Source organism: Kwoniella dejecticola, chromosome 5 (assembly GCF_000512565.2).
Source record: "Kwoniella dejecticola CBS 10117 chromosome 5, complete sequence".
In the NCBI taxonomy this organism is placed as follows: domain Eukaryota; kingdom Fungi; phylum Basidiomycota; class Tremellomycetes; order Tremellales; family Cryptococcaceae; genus Kwoniella; species Kwoniella dejecticola.
The window spans coordinates 939,676-960,071 of NC_089305.1; the positions used below are offsets into that span (position 1 = coordinate 939,676).

The window sequence follows — 20,396 nt, forward strand, 5'->3', positions numbered from 1 at the left end:
GATAGACTAGACTAGAACTCAACCCAGACGTTGATGTTAATGTTCATACCTGCAGAATTGTCATGTCGCACAATTATGTATGGGATATACATTCTGTTCTCATATCGCGTCTGGCATCAAACACGTAGAATATACAACATAATCATCAAGAGTCTACTCTTATTCCATCCTTTGAAAACCCTGATGGTGAATTCATCAAAGCTGATTGTTCAATACTGTACATAGTTATTGGCTTTCTCCGAATCATCCCTTTCTGCCAAGATCAGAGGTCCATTCTTCCTCCGCTCGAACTCGTCCCAATCTTGTTCATCGATTCACCTAAACGCGATCCACCATACACCATACACCAATCACCAATCACCGTTCTTTGCAATCCACTAAAACCCAAGCCCCGTCCCACCTCCTGGTCGTTGAGCCAGACACCTTTGTACACTCATCTCAAATGGCGTTCTTCCCCCTTGACCCTTTTTCACCACTAGACCATACCCTTCTTTCGTAGTCTTGATTATCCCTCCTACTCCTGATCCTTCTTCTCCTACACCTAGTCCTGTTGAAGGGGACAACAAATTGTTATACGTCATCGACGACGAGTACGTCCTATTCAACCCTCCACCTCCTCTTCTTTGTTGATCTCCATTCGCGCTTGATAAAGATAAATCCTTAAGGGTCTTCACTAAGCTCTCATGCGATTCTCTATAATCTCCATTAGTCAATCCTACCCTCATTCCTCCCTCTCCCTCTCCATGCTCATTCTCATGCTCATTTTCTGGGAGATTTTGGTTTTGATTTTGGAGATCGGCAGGGTTCATCTCCCATCGAGGTCTTCTCGCCTTCTTGTTACTCGGCAAGAACCTCGAAATGAGATAAACCGTCTCAGGGATATTGGCGTGTCCCAGGGAATTGTGATACGTCGTTGGATCCGTCGTACTAGACATCTTGGAAGCTTGGGCCGCAGCTTCCAAAGCCGTTTTCCGCCTCCCGCCTTGACCTGAATTAGAGCGCGCAGGGGAAGATAATGTGGGTGCGGTGAGTGGAGCGAAGATGGATCGCATCGATGAAATACTATCCTTTCGTGTGGATTGCGGTCTACCCGAATTCGCATTTGCGGTCGACGATGAAGTTGAAGCGTAATTTGAATTCATCCTACTGTTCTTGGTATTACTATTCGACAGGTTACGCGGAATATCCTCTTCAGGTATAGGGCCGTCCCATCCTTGTCCTTTCGCCATCTCGTAGCTTACCTGAGGCTGAGGAACGGGAGGATGATGCATCGACGAGACTCGTTGACGGGCATCCGCCTTGGTGGGAGAGCCGAACATCGAGCCGGGCCGAGAGGTCGCAGTGGTGGGTTGAGTTCTGTACCCTGTCGGAGAGTTGAGTGGGTGAGGTGGGGCGCGGAGAGACTGGATAGACCGTAATGAGCTGTTCGAATAGCGGTGGCGTAGTTGAGGATGTTGTTGTGATGTTTGTCGAGAACGAGCAGGTCCTGAGCCAGAGCCAGAGCCAGAGCCGGATGATTGTGCTGGAGCAGCCTGAGATGCATGTCTTTGACGAGATTCTGTTGCTTGCTGCGATTTGCCTTGAGACGAACCTTGACCTGGACCTGGACCTTGCAATGCTGGGTCGCTTGGCATTTGCGGGAAAGGATATGATGGAGATGTCGATACCTTGTCGGAGGGCTCGCTGGTTTCGGCTTTGGGTAATCCACTGCCCTCAGTTGACCTGACTCTGATTGAAGCATCGGGCCTGGACCTATCTTTCGAGCCGGCCCTATCTGTACTCGGCGGCCTGTTCGAGGTTTGAGGCGGGGCTGAATCTGTAGAGGTAGTAGACTCCATAGCGACTGGTCCCACCAAGCTCTTCGCCGAAGTATTCCGCCTGATAGGTCCGGGAGTCACGACGGGATGCGGCTCTTGCGCGGGCACGCTTGGATCAGGCTGCTGAGTCGTCCCTGCAAAGCCTGTTGTTCGTTGCGTAAGTGCAGGGGGATGCGGCGCATCTAAGGGAGTTATGACCTTTTTCTTGGTATCTAGGATCTCGCTGATGATTGGGTCGTTGGATTTAGGAGGTTCAGCCGAGGTATCGCTAACTGTTCTTCTCATGCCTGATGATGTACTTCCTTTCCTAGCTTGTTGGCTTGAGTCCGCACGAGATTTACCCCGTTTGGATTTTTCAGGTGAAATCTCAAGTTGGTCGCCACCTCCATCCCCAGATTCCCAACCTTCTTCTTCCCCATCATCCGCTCCGGGCACCTCCACTTCCTTGCCATCGTCCTGCACTATTGAGATAGACTCCTCGGATCGCTTGTGTCCTCCTCTAGAGGGTCGTCGCCCGTGAGAATCGTGAGATGTGTTCGATGTTATGGATGTCGTACGGGATAGGCGAGGGAGATGAGTATCTGATCTGGAATTTTTCGGTAAAGGTCGCTGCAAGGGCAACCCCGACCAAGTGCACAATGATCAGCTCGAAGTCCTTATACTATACTAGACTTGAAAATGCTTGTCATGAGGTCATCATTTATCATCGAGGAAACTAACCTTCTCCTTCTTCTTCTTGACTACCGCATCGGTAGTATCCAAAGCGTGCATAGCCAGACCAGCAGCTAAAGCTCTCCTACCGTGCTCCCCCTCGCTTGACCGCCTATTGGAATGTCCATGATGCCCATGAGCAGAGTGCGTAGACGGTTTGCGCTTCATACCATGAGCTGAATGGACAGAGGACCTCCTCTGCGGATGATGAGCGTGGGAGGAAGAAGAAGCTCCGGCCGTTGCTGATGGGGTAGCTGCCTTGGTCGAGGTCGGAGAGATGAGGGTGGTAGCTGACGAGAGGGACATGTTCGGTAGGAAAATGTCAGCGGAATCCGAGCTCGTTGGATCTCGCTAGGCTGGGGATACAGTGCTGCTGTGCTGTTGATGGTGTTGTACGCTTGTCTGATTGATGGATGATGGGATATGACTGCTTGCCCTCTTGATGATGGTGGGCTATGGATATTACACGGGTATGATATCGCGTGCCAACTGCCGAAGCTAATCTCGTCCAAGTGATTTGATAGCGACATCACACGTGGTTTAAATAGGACTCCTTTGCGGATCAATGAGGCCTCACGGAAGCAATCATATCGGGATTGAGTGATGCTAGCTTGAATGACGCTCACGCGTTTCGATCATCATCTTCAACTTGACTGGTCAACTTGGTCACAATTTCATTCAAGTCAAAGTAAGAATAAAGCACAGTAGGCCATCTATCGACTCTACTGACCTGCAGGAATCACAGTATCCCTCTCAACGAGATTAACGAGCATCGCCAGCAAACAATCTCAGGCCGAGCAACCAGCTTAGCATATTGTCCGTTTCAGCAAATAGCAAATCAAGATGGATCAGATACTCAGAATGATGCAGAGTGGACGAGCGGGGATGGGAGGTCCGAATCCTCAAGGAGAGACCATAGTTGCGGATAAGTAAGTCGTCTGACCCGCAGCTAACCCTTGCTGCGTTGAGACTCGTCAGCTTACATACACATATCGCTCAACCTTGAACCGTGCAGCGGTGAAACGGTCCATATATCAGCATTAGCACTACTGAAGGTGAGCTGCCTTCAGCTGGAACGGACGAGTCATAGCGGCTGACATGGTTTCTGGGTGATGCGATGCGCAGATGCTGAAACATGGTCGAGCGGGAGTGCCTATGGAAGTCATGGGTTTGATGTTGGGAGAATTCGTGGACGATTATACGGTATGTCTTCCTTCTTCCTCGCTCTCCTCTGCCTGGAAGGGATTATCAGCTTCGCTGCTCTTTTTAGATCCTACTCAGATTCCAGCTGATTTATACAAATGAGCCCAGATCTCTTGCGTAGACGTCTTCGCGATGCCTCAGTCAGGTACGACGGTGACGGTAGAATCGGTGGACCACGTATTCCAAACTAAGATGCTGGATATGCTGAAGCAAACCGGAAGGTGGGTCCATTGCCGCACCCCTCATCTCAGCGGGACAGTGCAGCACAGACCCTAGGAGTGCAAATAGCTGACAAAGCGTCTCTCATGACTAGGCCCGAGATGGTAGTCGGTTGGTATCACTCGCATCCAGGTTTCGGCTGTTGGTTATCGAGTGTCGATATTAACACTCAACAGGTGCGTCTTCCTCATATTGCTTCTCCTATAGCGAGATCCTTTTGGAGCTGATCAGGTACCTGTTCTCCCGTCGTCTCTTTTGTCCCTCCTGTGTCTAATTTCTTCAACTCCATACCATGAAAATCACCGATGTCAACCTGCAGTCATTCGAACAACTGCATCCTCGAGCAGTAGCCGTAGTCATCGACCCAATCCAATCAGTACGAGGAAAAGTAGTGATAGACGCTTTCCGATCGATAAATCCAGCATCCATGGCTACCGGACAAGAATCTCGACAGACGACCAGTAATATAGGTCATTTGAATAAACCGTCTATACAAGCCTTGATTCATGGTCTGAACAGGCATTACTACAGTAAGTGCTCCAATGCAACGATATCTGCTCATACTCCTGTACCCTTATGACAACCCCTGATCTCGATGCTGATACGATCTTGTGTTCTCGCCTTTGTAGGTTTGGCAATAGATTACAAGAAGACTGAAGCAGAACAAGGCATGTTGTTGAACTTGCATAAGCGAGGATGGACCGAGGGCCTCAAATTGAGGGATTTCGAAGAGATGAAAGAAGGCAACAAACAAGCTGTCGACGTGAGTCTCTCTTCATCAACAACTGCTTTGCTGCTCTGCACTGCATTTGATTTTGGGTATTCGACTTTCCGTGTTTGTTCGACATTATCCTTGTTTCTTCGACATTATCCTTGTTTCCCAGTTTTCCCCTTGAAAATCCTATGAGGTTGAATCAGAATCAGAAACATACTAACCTAATTCCTTGACCGTAGGAAATGCTCAAACTCGCTACGTCATACACAAAATCCGTCCAAGAAGAATCGACTATGACCGCCGAACAACTCAAGACGCGTCATGTGGGTAAATTGGATCCGAAGAGACATCTGAGCGAAGCTGCCGAGAAAGCGATGGGCGAACAGGTCACTCAGAGCCTAGCGATGGGTGTTTTGGCCGAGTTGTAATAGTCGTCCTTCCTCAGACGCGGACGGGAGATTAGTTGGAGAGAGCCCGTTGAGCCCGTACGTATGTAGAAGCTCAAAATATTTATTATTCAGATAGCACAGCATTCACATGTATAGATAAGAACACTTGCGTCGTTTTGTGAGATGCTTGGTGAGTCCTGATTGATGTGTATTGTGCAGAACAATGCATCGGAGATACATACAACAACAGTAGTATGACTAGGTATGCTACAAGATTGATAATTTTCACTGATACTGATAAAACAAGACATCCGAATCAAGGTATAAGCAATTCCGCATACTCCACTCCGTTTGCCGTGTTCTGGCTATATCTTCAATTCGGCTCCTAACAGCTCCTTGGCTTTGATTTGCAATTCGTTTCTGTAGACTTTCCAGACATTCCACCAAGCCTTGCCTACTCGATTTTCGTTCTCATCACCTTCTTCCTCCTCGTCTGCGTGTCCATTTCGTCCAGGCCCTTGAGCATCGGTATCCATGTCGGTCTCAGGCTCCGTGTTGGATGGTGTAGAAGAAGAAAGGACCATGTCCTCTTGCAAAGGGAATTTCTCCCTCAATACCATCCGCATAAACCGCATCATCTCCAAAACATTATCCACTCCACCTAGACCCGCACCTGCGCCTGCACCTAAACCCGAACCTGAACCTGTACCCGAGCCTGAGCTTGAACCAGCGGTAATCAAAGACTTGATTAACCAATTCTTGACTTTTTCACTATCTTTCGACGCAGGCGGAGTGCAATTCCTACTTTCTATCCATCGTTCAATCACCACCAGGATATCCTCTATTCTTTCCGATTTGAACAGGGTCGGTTTCTGTTTCAGTGACTTGTTGATCGTGTATCGAGCAATATCTTTCGCACTCATCATCTTCGCGTTTGTGTATGTGTTTGTGTTTGTGTTTGTGTTTGACGACACCCCGTTCTGAGGCGGTATAGATCCACCTCGGACTCGCGAACCAGCAAATTTCGAAGGTGATACCGAAGCGGAAGCTGACATCTCCCTCCTACTGCCTCTCCCATTTCCAGGCCGAAGTAGTACCCTCCTTCTACCCACTTTCCTCCTTTCCTCATCAACAATCTCCAGCCTCATTTCAGCCGGAAGAGCGTTCAAAACTTCCGGATCGATACCTAATTCCCTCAATTCACTCAATTTGTATCCTTCAATCTCTTCTTCCCTCTCCTGTTCCCGTTGCTGTTCCCTTTCCAGTCCTCGACCTTGGTCCTGATCTGGATCTTGGTCTAATGAAGCCGTAAGATCTACTATGTCCACTCGACATTCATCTCCACCTTCCCTGTGCTGAGCCCGGTTCCAAGCGCTAAATAACGGTCGATCACTTAATTGATGCACTTTCAACTGTGTCTTGAGCTTCGGTCTCAACTGTCGGGTGATATGCGCTGCTGCATGTTTCCCTTTCACTGGCGAGACAGTCGACTTGACTCTCTCCCTCTCCCTTTCTCTGCTCCGATCATCTGGAGGATTAGAGTCGAGCCGCTCAGAGCCCGCTCGACTAACACTGGGAGCAACACTGACGCTCCGTTCTCTCTCCAACTCTCTGGCTTGATGCTCTTGATAATCCCTCTTGACTTCTTCCTGCAGAGAAGGCGGTAATGCAGCCAAAAACGACGGGTCGACTCCCGGTTGTTCTGCTCCGGGCGAAGCGGGTAAAGGTAGAGGCAAAGGAAGACGAGAAGGCCCAGCCTCAGCTTCAGCTTCGGCTTGTGGGCTGATTGATCGCTCCTGAGCTTCGCCATCATCGATCGACGGCGATCTACTTCTTCTTGGAGATGTTGAAGGCGACTTAGACTGTGACCTGACCCGATGCTGGACTTGAGGAACGTTATCACCTGGTACCACGTCAGACTCATCGGGACGGCGTGCATCCTGTCCGATGTTGACAGGCAAATCTTCCGCTTTCGCAATAGGCGTTTTCGCATTTGTCGTTCGTTTAATCCCAGATCCGAAGCTCAATTTACCTTGGCCAGGATCACGGTCTTTAGTCTTATCTTTGTCCTCCGTATCCAGCTTGGTGACTTGTATACCTACACCCCTTAGCTCTACCGGATCCAGGTTCAGCGCTTTGAGAAGTTTCACACTTTCCCTTGCTAGTATTTCCCCATCGTCTGTGGGATTACCTCTTGGGCCGGATATAGGTGAAGACTTGTTGAAGGTTTCACACCAGCCGTGGCCCAGGAACTACACATATCGTCAATCTCCTTGGTCCACCGTAATCGGGATCATAATGACATTCAGGTCAAAGTAAAGAAGAGGTGGTTCACTCACTTTTGGCGGTTCGATTGGCGCATCAGGATGTCGTTTCATCAACTTCAGGGTGATCTGTCTACCTTTCACACCGAGATTCTGCATACGTTTCGCAACTTCGTATCCCAGATCATTGATGCAGATTTCAGCCTGATCCGAATTCTTGAATCGTATACCGTACTGCCTCATTCTTACCATCAACATTATCCTTTTGACTTCCTTAAGGATTCGACCTATCTTAGCCGGAGAGCGAAAAGAAGCTGACACTCACGTTCATTTCGGCACTAATACTTTTCCGTACTTTATCACCCTCAATCTTCCGCTCGTCGATCCCTCTAAGATACCCGAACAGCATTTCCCCGGTCTTTGGGCCCAGCACTCGCTGGAAAGAAAGCTTATTGATTTCCAGAAGGTCCGCCACGCTGGAGGAACCGAATTTCTCCTTGATTTTCGATTTGATAGAATACCCTATAGAAGGGAAATCTTCCACGTCCAGCGGTGCCAAGAAGGCTGGTATATCGGAATGGACGAGATGAGCTACTCCTGCTGGTTTGGCTGAACGAGTGGCTAATTTCGCCAGGAGGATATTGTGCGATATACCAATCGACACTGCACATGCACAGCACATCATAACACATCAGAAAGAGGTCGCGACAGGAAAATGGGAAAGCAGACTCACCTTCACATCCATCTGTGAGCTTACGGACTTCGTCTCTGATCTGCTCAGCCACTTCGATAGCAGGATCACGAGGCCTTCTTGATCTAGTAATCTTCTTCGCATCATTGTCTGGACCATCATCCTCTTCTTCGTCATCTGAACCGTCCGCAGGCAGGGGATCGTGATCGCTTTCTGACGCTCCTTCCGGGGCCATGGCTTTAGCATTGACAGCGCTAGTCACATCAATCAAGGCTTCATCTACAGAGACCGCCTGCAAGTCATCCGCATACCCCATCAAAACCGTATAAAACGCGAGGGAGTACTTCTTGTACGTCTCGAACTCATATCTACCTCGCCGCGTAAATTAGCTTGAGATGCACCTTTTGGTCTTGATCCATGCGAAAGATAGTGGACTTACGGGATCGTTTCAAGATCATCTCCTACAAGAGTCCGAGCTCTACCTAGACTCATACCATTTTTCACTCCCTTCGCTCTCGCTTCGTAAGAGCAACTAGCGATTTCCGAGGTGCTTGCGGTCTTGCCAGCCTGAGAATGACAGACCACCGTCGGTTTTCCTTTCAAATGAGGACGAGTCGCAAGTCCACAAGACACGAAGAAACAGTCGAAGTCAACGTGAAAAATCACCTTTTCGCCAGCAGTGAGATTCCCATTCCGGATAGACGGTAAAGCGGAGTTGGCGAATGACAACGATGATATCGAATTGGAAGATGGGGTGGATAACGATAATTCCTCTGAACGTTTCTGTGCTGCTGCGACAAGCACTTTCAACTCGGATTTCCAAGTTGCCAAGTGATGTAACCTAAATCAGCGTCAGCTATTGGTATTCCACCGTCCCAGCTGCATGCGCGTCGTGGAAAAAACACGCGCTTGACCTCACCTTGAGTTCTGATAGTATCCGTCGATGAATCCACCCTCATTACCTCTTTCAGCTGTATTTTTCAACCTCCATTGATCGTTCTTCAATGCTTGGGCAGCATGTTCGTTCGAATCTTTCGAATAGTAATACTCCCATGCGCCTTCTGGCTTATGGACATTTGCCGGAAGTGCAGGAGCTGGAGCGAGTAATTCTTCCCTTTTAGGCGTTTCGCTGGCTTGAGGCGGCTTCTGAGGACTTATGGGTATATTTGGTGGACGGTAAGGCGCGAGAAGCGATTGGGTTGCGCTTGATAGCCTGATCGGGCTCGCTCGCCTCATTGACGCAACGTTTCCTCCCTCGCCCTCCGGTGTTTCCTTGAGGCCGTTAAGATTTGCTTGTAAGGGTTCGAAGTCGTCCTTCTCTACTTTATCCGATTTATCGTCTTGCACTGGGACCAGTTGACTTGGGGTTTGTTGAGACTTCATGAACGCTTCTAAACCTTTTCTCGATTCTTCTTCCCATCCACCCTGGATTTGCAATTTCCAGATCCTCCAGTCTAGCAATCTATTTTCTTCGCAACTCTTGGTGATCCAACCCTCTTTTACCACTTTGTAATTCTTGAACTCCCTGAATTTACTCTGCGTCAACATCGGAGCAATAATAAATTTCACCATCCCCTTATTTCTCAACACAGGTCGCACTTCTCCGCCTCTCTGCAAGATCATCTTCCTAAGCTCCGCCATCGGCGGTGTGGTATTCCCATTGATATAGAATGATAATCCCTTGAAGATCTGAGGTAAATTTGACTGAGCAGCAGCCAAAGCGATATCTCTGTTTTGGGTTTGTACCTTGATCTCCTTCTTGCGCATATAGTCACCTATATCTCCGAAAGCATTTGGGGCGTATTCCGGATTAGCAAGATATCCATGAGGGTCATCTTGAGCCATAAAGTCCGATCTCTTGGGCAAGTACGCTAGGGTGGTCGAATTTGAGGTTGAAGGGGAATCATATCGACCCCTTTTGAGGTCTGGCTTCCGCTCGTCCACGTCGACTTCGAGGAGCTCGGTGTAATCTGATTGAGGAGAACTGAGCTCAAAAGCAGGCCGAGATCGTTTGCTAGCTCCGGAAGGTGGTGAAGGAAGGACGGTCGCTGCTGCTTCGGTCCAGAATGACGGGGAGGAAAGGGGGAATGTCGAAGATGTGGAAGGAGGGGGAGGAGTGACATCGTGTTGGGACATCCTCCATGTCGCACATGCACCCTGACAAGATGATTCTCTGTATGTATAATGTTACTGGGCGCAATGATACAGCAATCAAAGTATACAAGAATCGATTGCTATTCCTCAAAGTGAGAGTCGCATTATGTCAACAAGCCCAAATCCAAATCGAGAACATTAGGGAAATTACGACATATCCTTTGGCCCGGTCAGTGTTTACGGTTGAGAGGACTATCCCACGGTTGTAAGGCTGAGGGGTAACACGTGGGATAGAGGGAAACACCGACATTAGCGATGCACGTGACTTTTGATTACTAAGTCAAAGGATAAGCGATCGGCTAAATCCTATTTATTCTCTGCCGATCTGTTAAATAGGCTTGATCCTTGTGGAGGTGGATTTCCGGATTAACAGGAGAAGCGATGGCATCATTATTCAGCGAGAAAGATAACCAAAGTCAATGGACGAGGTGGAAATGTATAAATAGGTTTGTAGGCCAAACTCGGCGAAGTCTCTTTCTCATCATCTTTCATAGTATAGCTCAACCGCCAAGACCAAAAGCGTCGACAGGTGAAGACTACCGAGGCCATCTCTGAATCCATAAACATAAAAATGACGAAATCAGCTCAACCGATCTTCCCACATGGGCCTAAAAAGGTAGAAGGATACCATGAATACCTAGCTGATCAGCTTCAGCCGGTCGGATCCCTGCTCAACCCAGAGGAGTACAAGCAGAACCAAGATCCTCCGGCTCTGTTCAAGCCACTGACTATCAGGGGTGTAGAGTTCCCTAATCGAGCATGGGTTGCTCCGATGTGTCAATGTGAGTGTCTCACTGTTTGACTTCTTTCGGCAGCCAGCCACTCCAGCTTGTAGCCAGTGAACGTCATACTGAGGTGAGCTGCCTCCTTCAATAGATTCATCAGAAGACGGGAAAGCGAGCGACCATCATTTAGTGCACCTCGGATCTATGGCTATGCGAGGATGGGGCAGCATAATGGTCGAAGCTACCGCCGTTGTCCCTGAAGGACGGATCACCCCCGAAGATATGGTACGTAGTACCCTCATTAATAGTCCAGGGATCGAATCCCGAAGGACTGCTGATATGTATGTTGTTTTGGTGAAACAGGGTCTATGGGAAGATGCCCAAATTGCGCCATTAAAACGAGTCGTAGATTATGTCCATGGCTTGAGAGGCATTATCGGTATCCAGCTTGCTCATGCAGGTAGAAAAGCCTCGACTCCTGCTCCTTGGACTCTGAGACAAGTTATCGAGGACGAAGGCTACCAAGGCGGTACGGTGGTAGGCGAAGAGAACGGAGGTTGGCCAAACAATGGTAAGTTGAGCACGAACTCAGGCATAAGCGAAACTTCAGTCACCAATCAAGGGGTTCATCATGCTGACTTCGACCGGACTCAATAATTTGATTCAATCCAGTCCAAGCACCATCAGCAATCTCATTCAACGAAGGCAAATTCCCTAACCCCGTCGAGGCTTCCGCGGAGTACATCGAGAACCTCAAGAAAGCCTTCTTGGAGGCTGTGGAGCGATGCGAGAAAATCGGATTCGATTTCATCGAAATCCACGGTGCTCACGGTGAGTCACATCCTCTACCTCTACCGCTAGCTCTGTCTCTTTCGTTTTTCTAGTAAGTATCGCACATTCGCAAGCTGATTTGGTCGTATCCTCTTAATAGGATACTTGCTACATGAATTTGTCGATCCAATCTCCAACAAACGGACCGACTCTTACGGCGGCTCCCTAGAAAATAGACTTAGACTGCCTTTGGAGCTTGCCCAGTTGATCAGGGAGAAATGGGACAAACCGCTCTTCTATAGATTATCAGCTACCGACTGGTTAGAAGAGGATCTTGGTCCGGAGAAATCGGCCAATGGCGATTACGCTTGGTGGTGAGTGTCTTCCTCCCATCTTTTCTCCTAGAGCGCCAGCTCAAGCGCTGAAGATGATGATGTTGACATCGATATTGATGGTGATTTGGGACTTAGGGGGATCGAGCAAACTACTATACTCACTCAGAAACTCGCCGACCTCGGCGTAGACTTGATCGACGTTTCTTCGGGGGGTAATGACCTGAGACAGAAAGTCAAAGTCGGTCCTTCTTATCGTGAGTCACGCAAGCCAACGTCTGATCCGATGAGGAGCTGCGAGATTGATGGGGTTGAATCATGGGCATTGGCGATGATCCTAGAATTACCATTTGCCGAACACGTCAAGCAACACGTGAAAAACATCTTAGTCGGTTCAGTCGGGATCATCACGGAGCCTGAACAGGCGAATGATATCATCGAACAAGGAAAATCGGATGTCGTCTTCCTTGCTCGAGAAGTGTTGAGGAATATCGATTTTCCTCTGAAAGCTGCTTTGGAACTAGGGGCGGCTGTTTCGCCTGCTGTGCAATATGAACGGTGAGTTGTTCCATTCGATCCCCAATCCTCAACCCACAATCTCGCCTCATTATCATTCATCGTTCTTAGTTTCGATCCGCGAAACGGTTGGTCGGCGTGTTCGATCCTTCTTGCCCGACGCTCAATGATCAATCTTACTCTCTGATTCTATGCCGCAAACCGTTATTCTCAGTTCGTGATAAGTGACTACGAACGTAAAAAGTACAAAGGAGGGTTGCTGACGAGTGCTTGGGATGATGGGATGATGATTAGAGCTTGGACAAGAATGTTAGTCAAGCGAGATCATGTAAAAGAGGCTGCGCACAAGCACGGTCTGACGGAAGTCCAGGGTGAAGAAGGCAAAAAGATCAAAGGAGAGACCGTCACCGTCAATGGCAATGGCAATTCTAATACCATTGGGAAAAGAGGTCCACCTCCAGTGGTCCACTCATCCGTCCCTTAGTCGCAGATCGAAAGCGCGCATCATATACACATGAGACGAGTCAGTGTGTCCAGACGCTAGAGAATAGAACGTAGAGTGCAGAACATAGAGTGTATAGTCGGATCGGAATAGATGCATCGATAATATACATACATAGAGTACATGATACTTGATACTAGGAAATCTGAAATTTCAAATATGGCATCTTCTGATGCTTCAGTATTCTTCATCTCTCATTGGAGGGGGATCAGACGAGTCCGAGTTCTGGACTTTCGGTTCGCGCTCGTAGGACGCTTCCCGGTCCCTCAAGGATTCGCACCGGTGATGACCCAATCATCCCAATTGATCTTCCTGTTGATCCACCAATACAAAGTGGCAGGTCCAGGCCAGTGAGTCTGCGCGCAAGCATATATCCAAATCAGCCGTGCTCAGGAAAAATGACGCCGCTGAGCAGAGGGGAAAAGGAGGACTTACGAAGATCCTGCCCTTGCCCCCATCGGCACGATACCAACTCTCCTTACCGCTCCAGACTGTTTTATCCAGTCGTCGATCTATCCATCTGTCGTATATTTAGCATGACCGAAACGGAAAGACAAGGGATGGCGGCACCAGCTGAGCCTGATTGCTTAGAAAGAAAGCACTTACTCGTTATACTCCTTGGTAGACGATTCCTTCACTTCAATCACCTTTGCATCCTGTTGACCTGTCTTGGCAAGTAAAGAGGCGATGTATTCCGCTTGAACTTCAATCTGGAACAACGAGCTGACTATCATATCAACATCGTCAGCGTCCGAAGATTCGCTCATCAGGAGAGCTAAACATACAGTGTCCGGCAGTACTGTTGTTTCCTTGTAAGCTGAAGACATTGTGGAACCCGGGTATCGCGATCTGAATGCGCACTTCCGTCAGTGAGTGCTATCCTGTTGAGTACGGCTAGCAACCTACTCCATGGTAATATTCGAGATGATCTCGCTTCCCAGCCATCAAATGACCTTCTCTTCCTTGCACGTTCAGACTGGCAGCCTACGACCCGAACCATTGTTTCAGCTTCACTCGTTTGCATTGTCATTAGATCTTTGACTGACCGTATCAAATCCCGTTGCCAGCACTATACAATCCGCTTGAAATTCTTGGCCTAGAATTCCTTGCGCGTCAGCAGCCTCACGAACGATATGGCCGAAGTACATCCGTTGGACAGTGAGCTTTACGTACCGCTTTGCAAAATCAGGCTGCTTCCTTTGACTTGCTGAACGGCATCAAGAACAGCCGTGACATTAGGCTGATTCAACGCATTCAGGTAACCTCTGAGTTTTGCCCCATATTAGCGTTGCTTCGCCATCAAGTCGGAATAACCTAAAGAGCCCACCCGTCGAAAGTGATTCTATTACTCCCAACGGCTAGGAAACAATCCTTACATCAGCTTATACAGCCTCCTATAGGCAAGAAGACGGCGAGCTGACGGTAATCGGGTACAATCTTCTCCCTCAATTTCTCAGGTGCAGAAGTGCTCATCCAACGAGCGACTCTCTGCCAAGGCACGATGTGATCAGCTAATTAACACCTGCCCATCGCAGGTGATGGAGCGGGCGGACACCTACATTCTGAGCTTTCCTGACTATCGGAGTCAAAATAGACTTCTTGGCAAATCCGATCCAATAGGTTTCCATCGTCAGAAACACGCCCAATCTGGCTACCCATCTGAACGGAGCAATAGAGTATAGGAAGGATTGTACTTTCGACCACTTGACTGTATGCGGACCCTCTTTCGTCGTACTGCGGGAAATTGTGCTATCAGCGGTTTTCAAATTAGTGTGTCATGCCAGAAAGTTTGCCTTACCCGGGCTTCAGCCACCTGACACTCCTGGATATAGCTATAACCTCAATCTCAGGATCTCTCGACAGAACTGTTATCAGCTGAGTTCTATCATAACCAAGACCACATTAGCGTTGTTGACCGGTATTGATCGTTGTATCAATGCGCACCCCGTACACCCGTTACCCAACACAGCCACTCGCTTCCCTCTTAATTCCGCCAAGCCCAATTCTTCGGGCCATGACCAAGAACGGATGATTTCTCCCTCAAAGTCCTGCAAGCCCGGTATGTTGGCTCTAGACGGGCTGGAGAAGCTGCCGATAGCGCTGATGAGGTACTGATGATTCACTTTCACCTCTGTGCCGTCACGGTTTTCCAAAATCAGCTTGTATGTGGAGTCTGAAGGGTCCCAAGAAGCGGACTTGAGGGTCGTGTTGGAGTGGAACTGGGAGTGTAAGTCCTCCTTAAAGCATATCGAGTCCCAATCTGTCCATAAAGTGAGAGGTCAATTCAGGATCCAATCGTCCAGGGAGAAATGGTGGAGTGCACGCACATTCCTGCACCACCTTTCTCGGCGGATGCGATTCTCCGAAATTGTAAGGATATCTAGAATGCGAGTAGTACAGCGCGTCGATGCTGGAGGAAGGCCCGAGATAATTATTGATTTTGTCAGCAGACCTGGTGTGTCAAGAAGTCCATCACGCACTCGCAACGATATCCGCTTTAGAAATCTCACGTCAGCTCATCTGTCAAATACCCCTTCTACTCGAAGTATGGACTCTGGGCTTACGGATATCTGTTCTGATACCATACTCCTACATTCCATGTGCTCAATCAGCTGATGCTCCTATCAAAGCTCGCTGATATCCAACTCAAGCATTGTCACCTCATCTCACCTCCGATGCCTGACTCTCGCTCGTATACCTGCGGCAACGCTGAATTAGCCGCAGCCGAAGACAGAGAAAACAAGCATCATTCGACGCACCACAAAGTCATGCACACCTTTCTGCTTGAGCGACAAAGCGAGCGAGATCCCTCCAGGACTGAGGTGATCATGTGGTGCCGTGAGTGACATTGTTCGCGAGACGCAAGCAGACTTGGGAGGATTGGGAGATTCAGGTCACTCACCCGGCACCGATGATAGCTATCCTTGGCCTGTGCTCACTCATGCTGGCTATAGTGGTGACTAGGCGGGGTCTGTTGGATCAGTCTCCTCCCATTTTATAGCTTGATGAGCTCGAGCGATCCCGCTATTGTCTCCTGGAAGAAACTTGTATTTCAGAACTTTGACCTATGGGATTAATCTCTCGTTCGGTGATTTTATCGTTATCTGATCCGGCCTTACGGCGGGAGAACAGGAACCAAACAAACCCTATCGAACAACTGGGATAAAATCGATTAAATGCCATGCAGAAGATATCCGGGTGACTCGTTTTTAGCTTTCCCTGAGATGATGTTACGTTTGGTTTGCCGCGGTTGATTTCTCTCAGTTCAAGTTGAATGATGAAAATGAAAACAAATAAAAACAACCTTACATCCATCACTCACTCAATCAACAAGTATTGAATTACAGCATAATATTCTACCCCACATTGACCTTATACACTCATTTATCAGTATACCTTCTCCTCATCTCATAGACATATCCAAGGGACGCATACTAAACGACGGACTTGCAAGGCGAAGTAACAAGTGCAGAAACGTAAACTACCATCAAGCCTTCCAGGTAACATCAACCGTGTACAATCTGTCATTTCTGCATTGCACTCGGCCTGCTTTCCAATCACCATGGACGCCAACGCGATCCAGATCGCAGGTGAGTCTCTGCCCGGTCTCTATCAAGTGGACCTCGCAGCGATTGTTGATGTTGTATTTCTCCCTTCTAGTCCGTTGTCGACCATGGCACCCCACCAAGGAGTTACCCTTTATCACACAACCAAGCAATCAGCCCTACTTCTACGGAGATGGAAATATGGGCACATCATCCGCCAAGCCCGCTGCTCCGGGTGCTTTGCGAAACGTAGTCGGTGAGTCAGAAACACCCGGCTTGATCCTTCAGCTGGGAGGCTGACAGGTCTACGTAGAGGTCATCGATAACCGGGAGCTGGACTTTGATAAGCCGCAAGATCCAAACGAGGGCAGAAGGGGAGCTCCCATGGCCGGGAGGAGGTATAAAAACCGGAAGTGAGCTCATTCGGCCGTCTGTTGATCAAAAGCCGGGTACTGACCTTCTGATCAGATATGTATTCGACCAAGTATTCAGCATGGAAGCAAGCCAAGAGGATGTGTTTTCAAGGACGGCAAAACCTTTACTACCTGGAGTACTGGATGGATACAACGCTACTGTCTTCGCATATGGAGTGAGTCCTTTAGTTGTTACCGATGTTGTTTGGGCTCTTAACGCTTGTGATAAACCAGGCTACAGGATGTGGTAAAACCCATACGATATCGGGTACAGAAGAGCAACCAGGTATAATTGTCCGAACAATGAAAGAGCTGTTTGACTTGGTGGAAGATACCAAGCTCAAGTTCGACACCTATTTTCAGATGTCAATGGTGGAGATATACAACGAAACCATTCGTGATTTACTGAGTGACGATTATCCGGCATGTCCACCCGGCGGTCTCAAATTGTTAGAAAACGAGAAAGAGCGGGTCAAGGTCGCAAATGTCACCAACAAAACGCCGACGTCGGTAGAGGAAGTCATGGCACTGGTGATGCAAGGAAACGAGCGACGAAGTACATCATTCACAGCTCGGAACTCGACTTCCTCAAGATCGCATTTAGTTCTACAAATCAACGTAGTCCGAAATGAACGAGGATCCGATGTCGACGTGGCTAAATCCACCGTCAGACAAACCTCGACATCTGCTACTCTATCAATCATCGATTTAGCTGGAAGTGAGAAGGCGAGTGTGAATCGAGGACAGCGAATGAAGGAAGGGGCCAATATCAACAAATCCCTCCTAGCTCTTTCCGGTTGCATCTCAGCATTGTGCGCACCTCCTGTTAGAGGAATACGTCAACATGTCCCCTATAGAGACTCGAAACTCACCCGACTACTCAAATTCTCTTTGGGCGGTAATTGTAGGACGGTGATGATCAATTGCATATCCCCTAGCTCGAAGGATATAGAGGAGACAAACAACACCCTCTTATGGGCGGACAAAGCCAAGAAGGTTTCCACTAAGGTATCTAGAAACACGGCTGGAGTGGAATTGAGGACTGCTCAGTGGATACAGAAGATCGTTACCCTTGAAGCTACAATCAAATCATTAGAATCCCAATTAGCAGCTGGACACAATGCCTCTTCAGGCATGCAGCAACGTCGCTTAATGAAGGCTCGGTCCGATGCCCAAGAGGAATTGAGGAGAGTTCAGACGGAATTAGACGATTTGTTACCTGTTGTACTGGAAGGCAGCGAAATGGAGGCTTTGTGGAACGCTTCTATACTCCAAGTGGAAGCTTTAGACACTCGACTAGCCGATATCGAACTCGAAGTCCAATCTGGACGATCAAGCGACGATGCGCAAAAGGAGAAGAGCCAAATTAGACGTTTGATACAACAGCAAGACGTGGCTTACAGGTTCAACAGTCAGATTCAGAGTGGTATCCAGAACAAATCCCTCAAGCATATAACACTCAGCAACTTGCTCAAGAAGGCTGAGGAACGAGGGTTCGACGAGGATCTCAAAGAGGCGAAATACGAACATCGATTGGAAATCCTGAAGCATCACCTGCATATCACCAAGAGCGTATCAGCAGCGAAGGAACGAGGGTTGAGGGATTACATTGCTCAACAAGCTGATATGGCCACCAAATCCGCATCCTTGCTGGCAAGATTCGCCATCCTACTTCAGAAAGAGGTTTCTGCACTTTCAGCGGAATCGGACCTGAATGCAGTGATAAGTCGACTTGGATCGTTGATGAGTACAGTCGATAACAGCGTGGCTACTCTGTTTGGGGAATCATCCGAGCCCCTCCTTTCATCGAGTACATCAGCGAGGCTGCCCGTGTCTCTGGCGGCTCCCTCACCCCGTCGACCATCTGCTAGGCAATCAATCTCTTCTTCCCCCAAGCGCTTCAACAAAAAGGTTTCGCCCAAGAAACGTGGACCCCTGCGGCCCAGCTTATTTGGCTCTGCCGGTGTCGAGAAAGAGAAGAAAGGACTTAGATGGAGAGATGAAGCGGGAGAAGGCAAGATAGATGACAGATCCATCGCACCTGATTGTCCGGTCTTCTCATCGCCTTCGACTAATAACGAAGCCTCCACAGGCAACATTTCGACTCCCTCTTCATCTTCTTCCCCAGAATCGGAAAATGTCCAGACCAAAACGGCGAGATTACCCATCGCTGCCTCATCTTCCTTCTCGTCTAAACCTGTATCACCTCTCATACCAGCTCCTCTTCGATCACTCAACAACAACTCGGTGCCGACTTCGATAACCTCGTGCCCACCTCCTTTACCCGTGCCGAACGAAGAGATACCAGCATGGAAACAGATGCGGCTTGCGAGAGGAGTCGCTATGTCCCAACCTATAGAAATTATCTCGGAAGAATCTCCCTCAAAGTCTCCGATCGGACTTGGTAGACCTTCAGCGCCGGGACTTATGGGACCGCCCGCTCGACCTGGACCATTAGGCGAATTACAACAAAACCCCTCTGCTTCTGCTTCTTCTACTGGTCCTGGTCCCAGACCATCGAGCTCTTTGAGTCACTCAACATCAATGTCGAACCTGCTCAGACCAACAGCTGCATCAGCTGCGAAAGCTGCTGCCTCTGCTTCCGTTCTGGGGAATGGTGGTGCTTCGACATCGATATTTGCCAATGTGAAAATCCCTTTGAACTCATTAACAAGCAATAGCTCAGGCTCAGGGTCGACCGACGGACATGGATCCTCGATGAGCTTACCTTCGCGAAGAGTATCAATGATTGGACCTGCTCGACATGATCGACCGAGACAACGTATGTCAATGTTACCCCCGTCGCTCTCTTCTCATCCTTCGTCTTCGTCGGACGCTTCTTTATCCGGAATGGGCATGATGAAAGGTTTCTCGGGCAATGGAAATAGCGGAGGAACAAATGGACATGGAAATACGAGTGTGTTGAGTGGTGGTGCGAGGCGGATTGGAGGACCACGAAGTTCGATATTGCGTGAGTTCACTACTTTTCAGATCTTCTCGAGTCCCACGTATCCTCGGTGACCAGTAGATGCTCTTCAAGAAGAGGAGTGAGGAAGGCTGATATTCTTGATTGACTTGATACAGCTACATCTGCATCTGGTTTACCTAGAGGCCCGAGACCTAGTATAAGCACTAGCACGACAGAGGGATCAAAGCCCGTATGGCGATGATCTTGTCCGCTTCAAGGTGTTGTGCAGCGTAAGGGAGAAAGACCATCAGGACATTGATTCAGGCATTCCACTTTCATTTCATATTTTCGTTTTTTCACTCATGATTGTGCATAATATAGTGTTTGAATTCCTGCATAGGTATGACGAATATGAAATGATGATAATGATCACTGTACTGATTGTAGATGTGTATATGCACTTATACTCGAGTATCTCTTACACATACATCTGGGATTCGTCCGAAGGGCGGTCCTCGGTC

At 48.6% G+C, this 20,396-nt stretch overlaps 6 protein-coding genes across 6 annotated transcripts; 3 read left to right on the forward strand and 3 right to left on the reverse strand.

The window, feature by feature from the left end:
• Positions 1-377: 377 nt before the first annotated feature.
• On the reverse strand, positions 378-2,834 carry I303_104445 (uncharacterized protein; the record flags this gene model as incomplete). Its single annotated transcript, XM_018407874.1, has 2 exons — positions 378-2,426; positions 2,538-2,834. The coding sequence occupies 2 exons, from the start codon at positions 2,832-2,834 to the stop codon at positions 378-380; spliced, it is 2,346 nt and encodes a 781-aa protein (XP_018263085.1).
• A 537-nt stretch (positions 2,835-3,371) lies between these two features.
• Positions 3,372-5,093, forward strand: I303_104446 (uncharacterized protein; the record flags this gene model as incomplete). The annotated part of the gene is made up of 8 exons (XM_018407873.1): positions 3,372-3,457; positions 3,544-3,583; positions 3,654-3,731; positions 3,840-3,952; positions 4,045-4,126; positions 4,270-4,480; positions 4,580-4,713; positions 4,905-5,093. The coding sequence occupies 8 exons, from the start codon at positions 3,372-3,374 to the stop codon at positions 5,091-5,093; spliced, it is 933 nt and encodes a 310-aa protein (XP_018263084.1).
• Positions 5,094-5,419: 326 nt separating this feature from the next.
• Positions 5,420-10,145, reverse strand: I303_104447 (uncharacterized protein; the record flags this gene model as incomplete). The annotated part of the gene is made up of 6 exons (XM_065968959.1): positions 5,420-7,306; positions 7,394-7,552; positions 7,644-7,981; positions 8,052-8,377; positions 8,449-8,850; positions 8,929-10,145. The coding sequence occupies 6 exons, from the start codon at positions 10,143-10,145 to the stop codon at positions 5,420-5,422; spliced, it is 4,329 nt and encodes a 1,442-aa protein (XP_065825031.1).
• Positions 10,146-10,734: 589 nt separating this feature from the next.
• I303_104448 (uncharacterized protein) lies at positions 10,735-12,991 on the forward strand (the record flags this gene model as incomplete). Its single annotated transcript, XM_018407871.1, has 8 exons — positions 10,735-10,945; positions 11,040-11,173; positions 11,252-11,459; positions 11,561-11,719; positions 11,820-12,033; positions 12,130-12,248; positions 12,333-12,549; positions 12,802-12,991. 8 exons carry the CDS (start codon positions 10,735-10,737, stop codon positions 12,989-12,991), a joined length of 1,452 nt encoding a protein of 483 aa, XP_018263082.1.
• A 284-nt stretch (positions 12,992-13,275) lies between these two features.
• On the reverse strand, positions 13,276-15,952 carry I303_104449 (uncharacterized protein; the record flags this gene model as incomplete). The annotated part of the gene is made up of 18 exons (XM_018407870.1): positions 13,276-13,365; positions 13,445-13,529; positions 13,616-13,736; positions 13,795-13,858; positions 13,916-13,993; positions 14,056-14,105; positions 14,183-14,274; positions 14,337-14,367; positions 14,431-14,497; positions 14,569-14,743; positions 14,808-14,891; positions 14,954-15,269; positions 15,337-15,419; positions 15,490-15,504; positions 15,574-15,598; positions 15,680-15,707; positions 15,769-15,826; positions 15,912-15,952. 18 exons carry the CDS (start codon positions 15,950-15,952, stop codon positions 13,276-13,278), a joined length of 1,503 nt encoding a protein of 500 aa, XP_018263081.1.
• Positions 15,953-16,571: 619 nt separating this feature from the next.
• I303_104450 (uncharacterized protein) lies at positions 16,572-20,137 on the forward strand (the record flags this gene model as incomplete). The annotated part of the gene is made up of 6 exons (XM_018407869.1): positions 16,572-16,599; positions 16,670-16,810; positions 16,868-16,967; positions 17,023-17,143; positions 17,202-19,938; positions 20,052-20,137. The coding sequence occupies 6 exons, from the start codon at positions 16,572-16,574 to the stop codon at positions 20,135-20,137; spliced, it is 3,213 nt and encodes a 1,070-aa protein (XP_018263080.1).
• Positions 20,138-20,396: the final 259 nt, after the last annotated feature.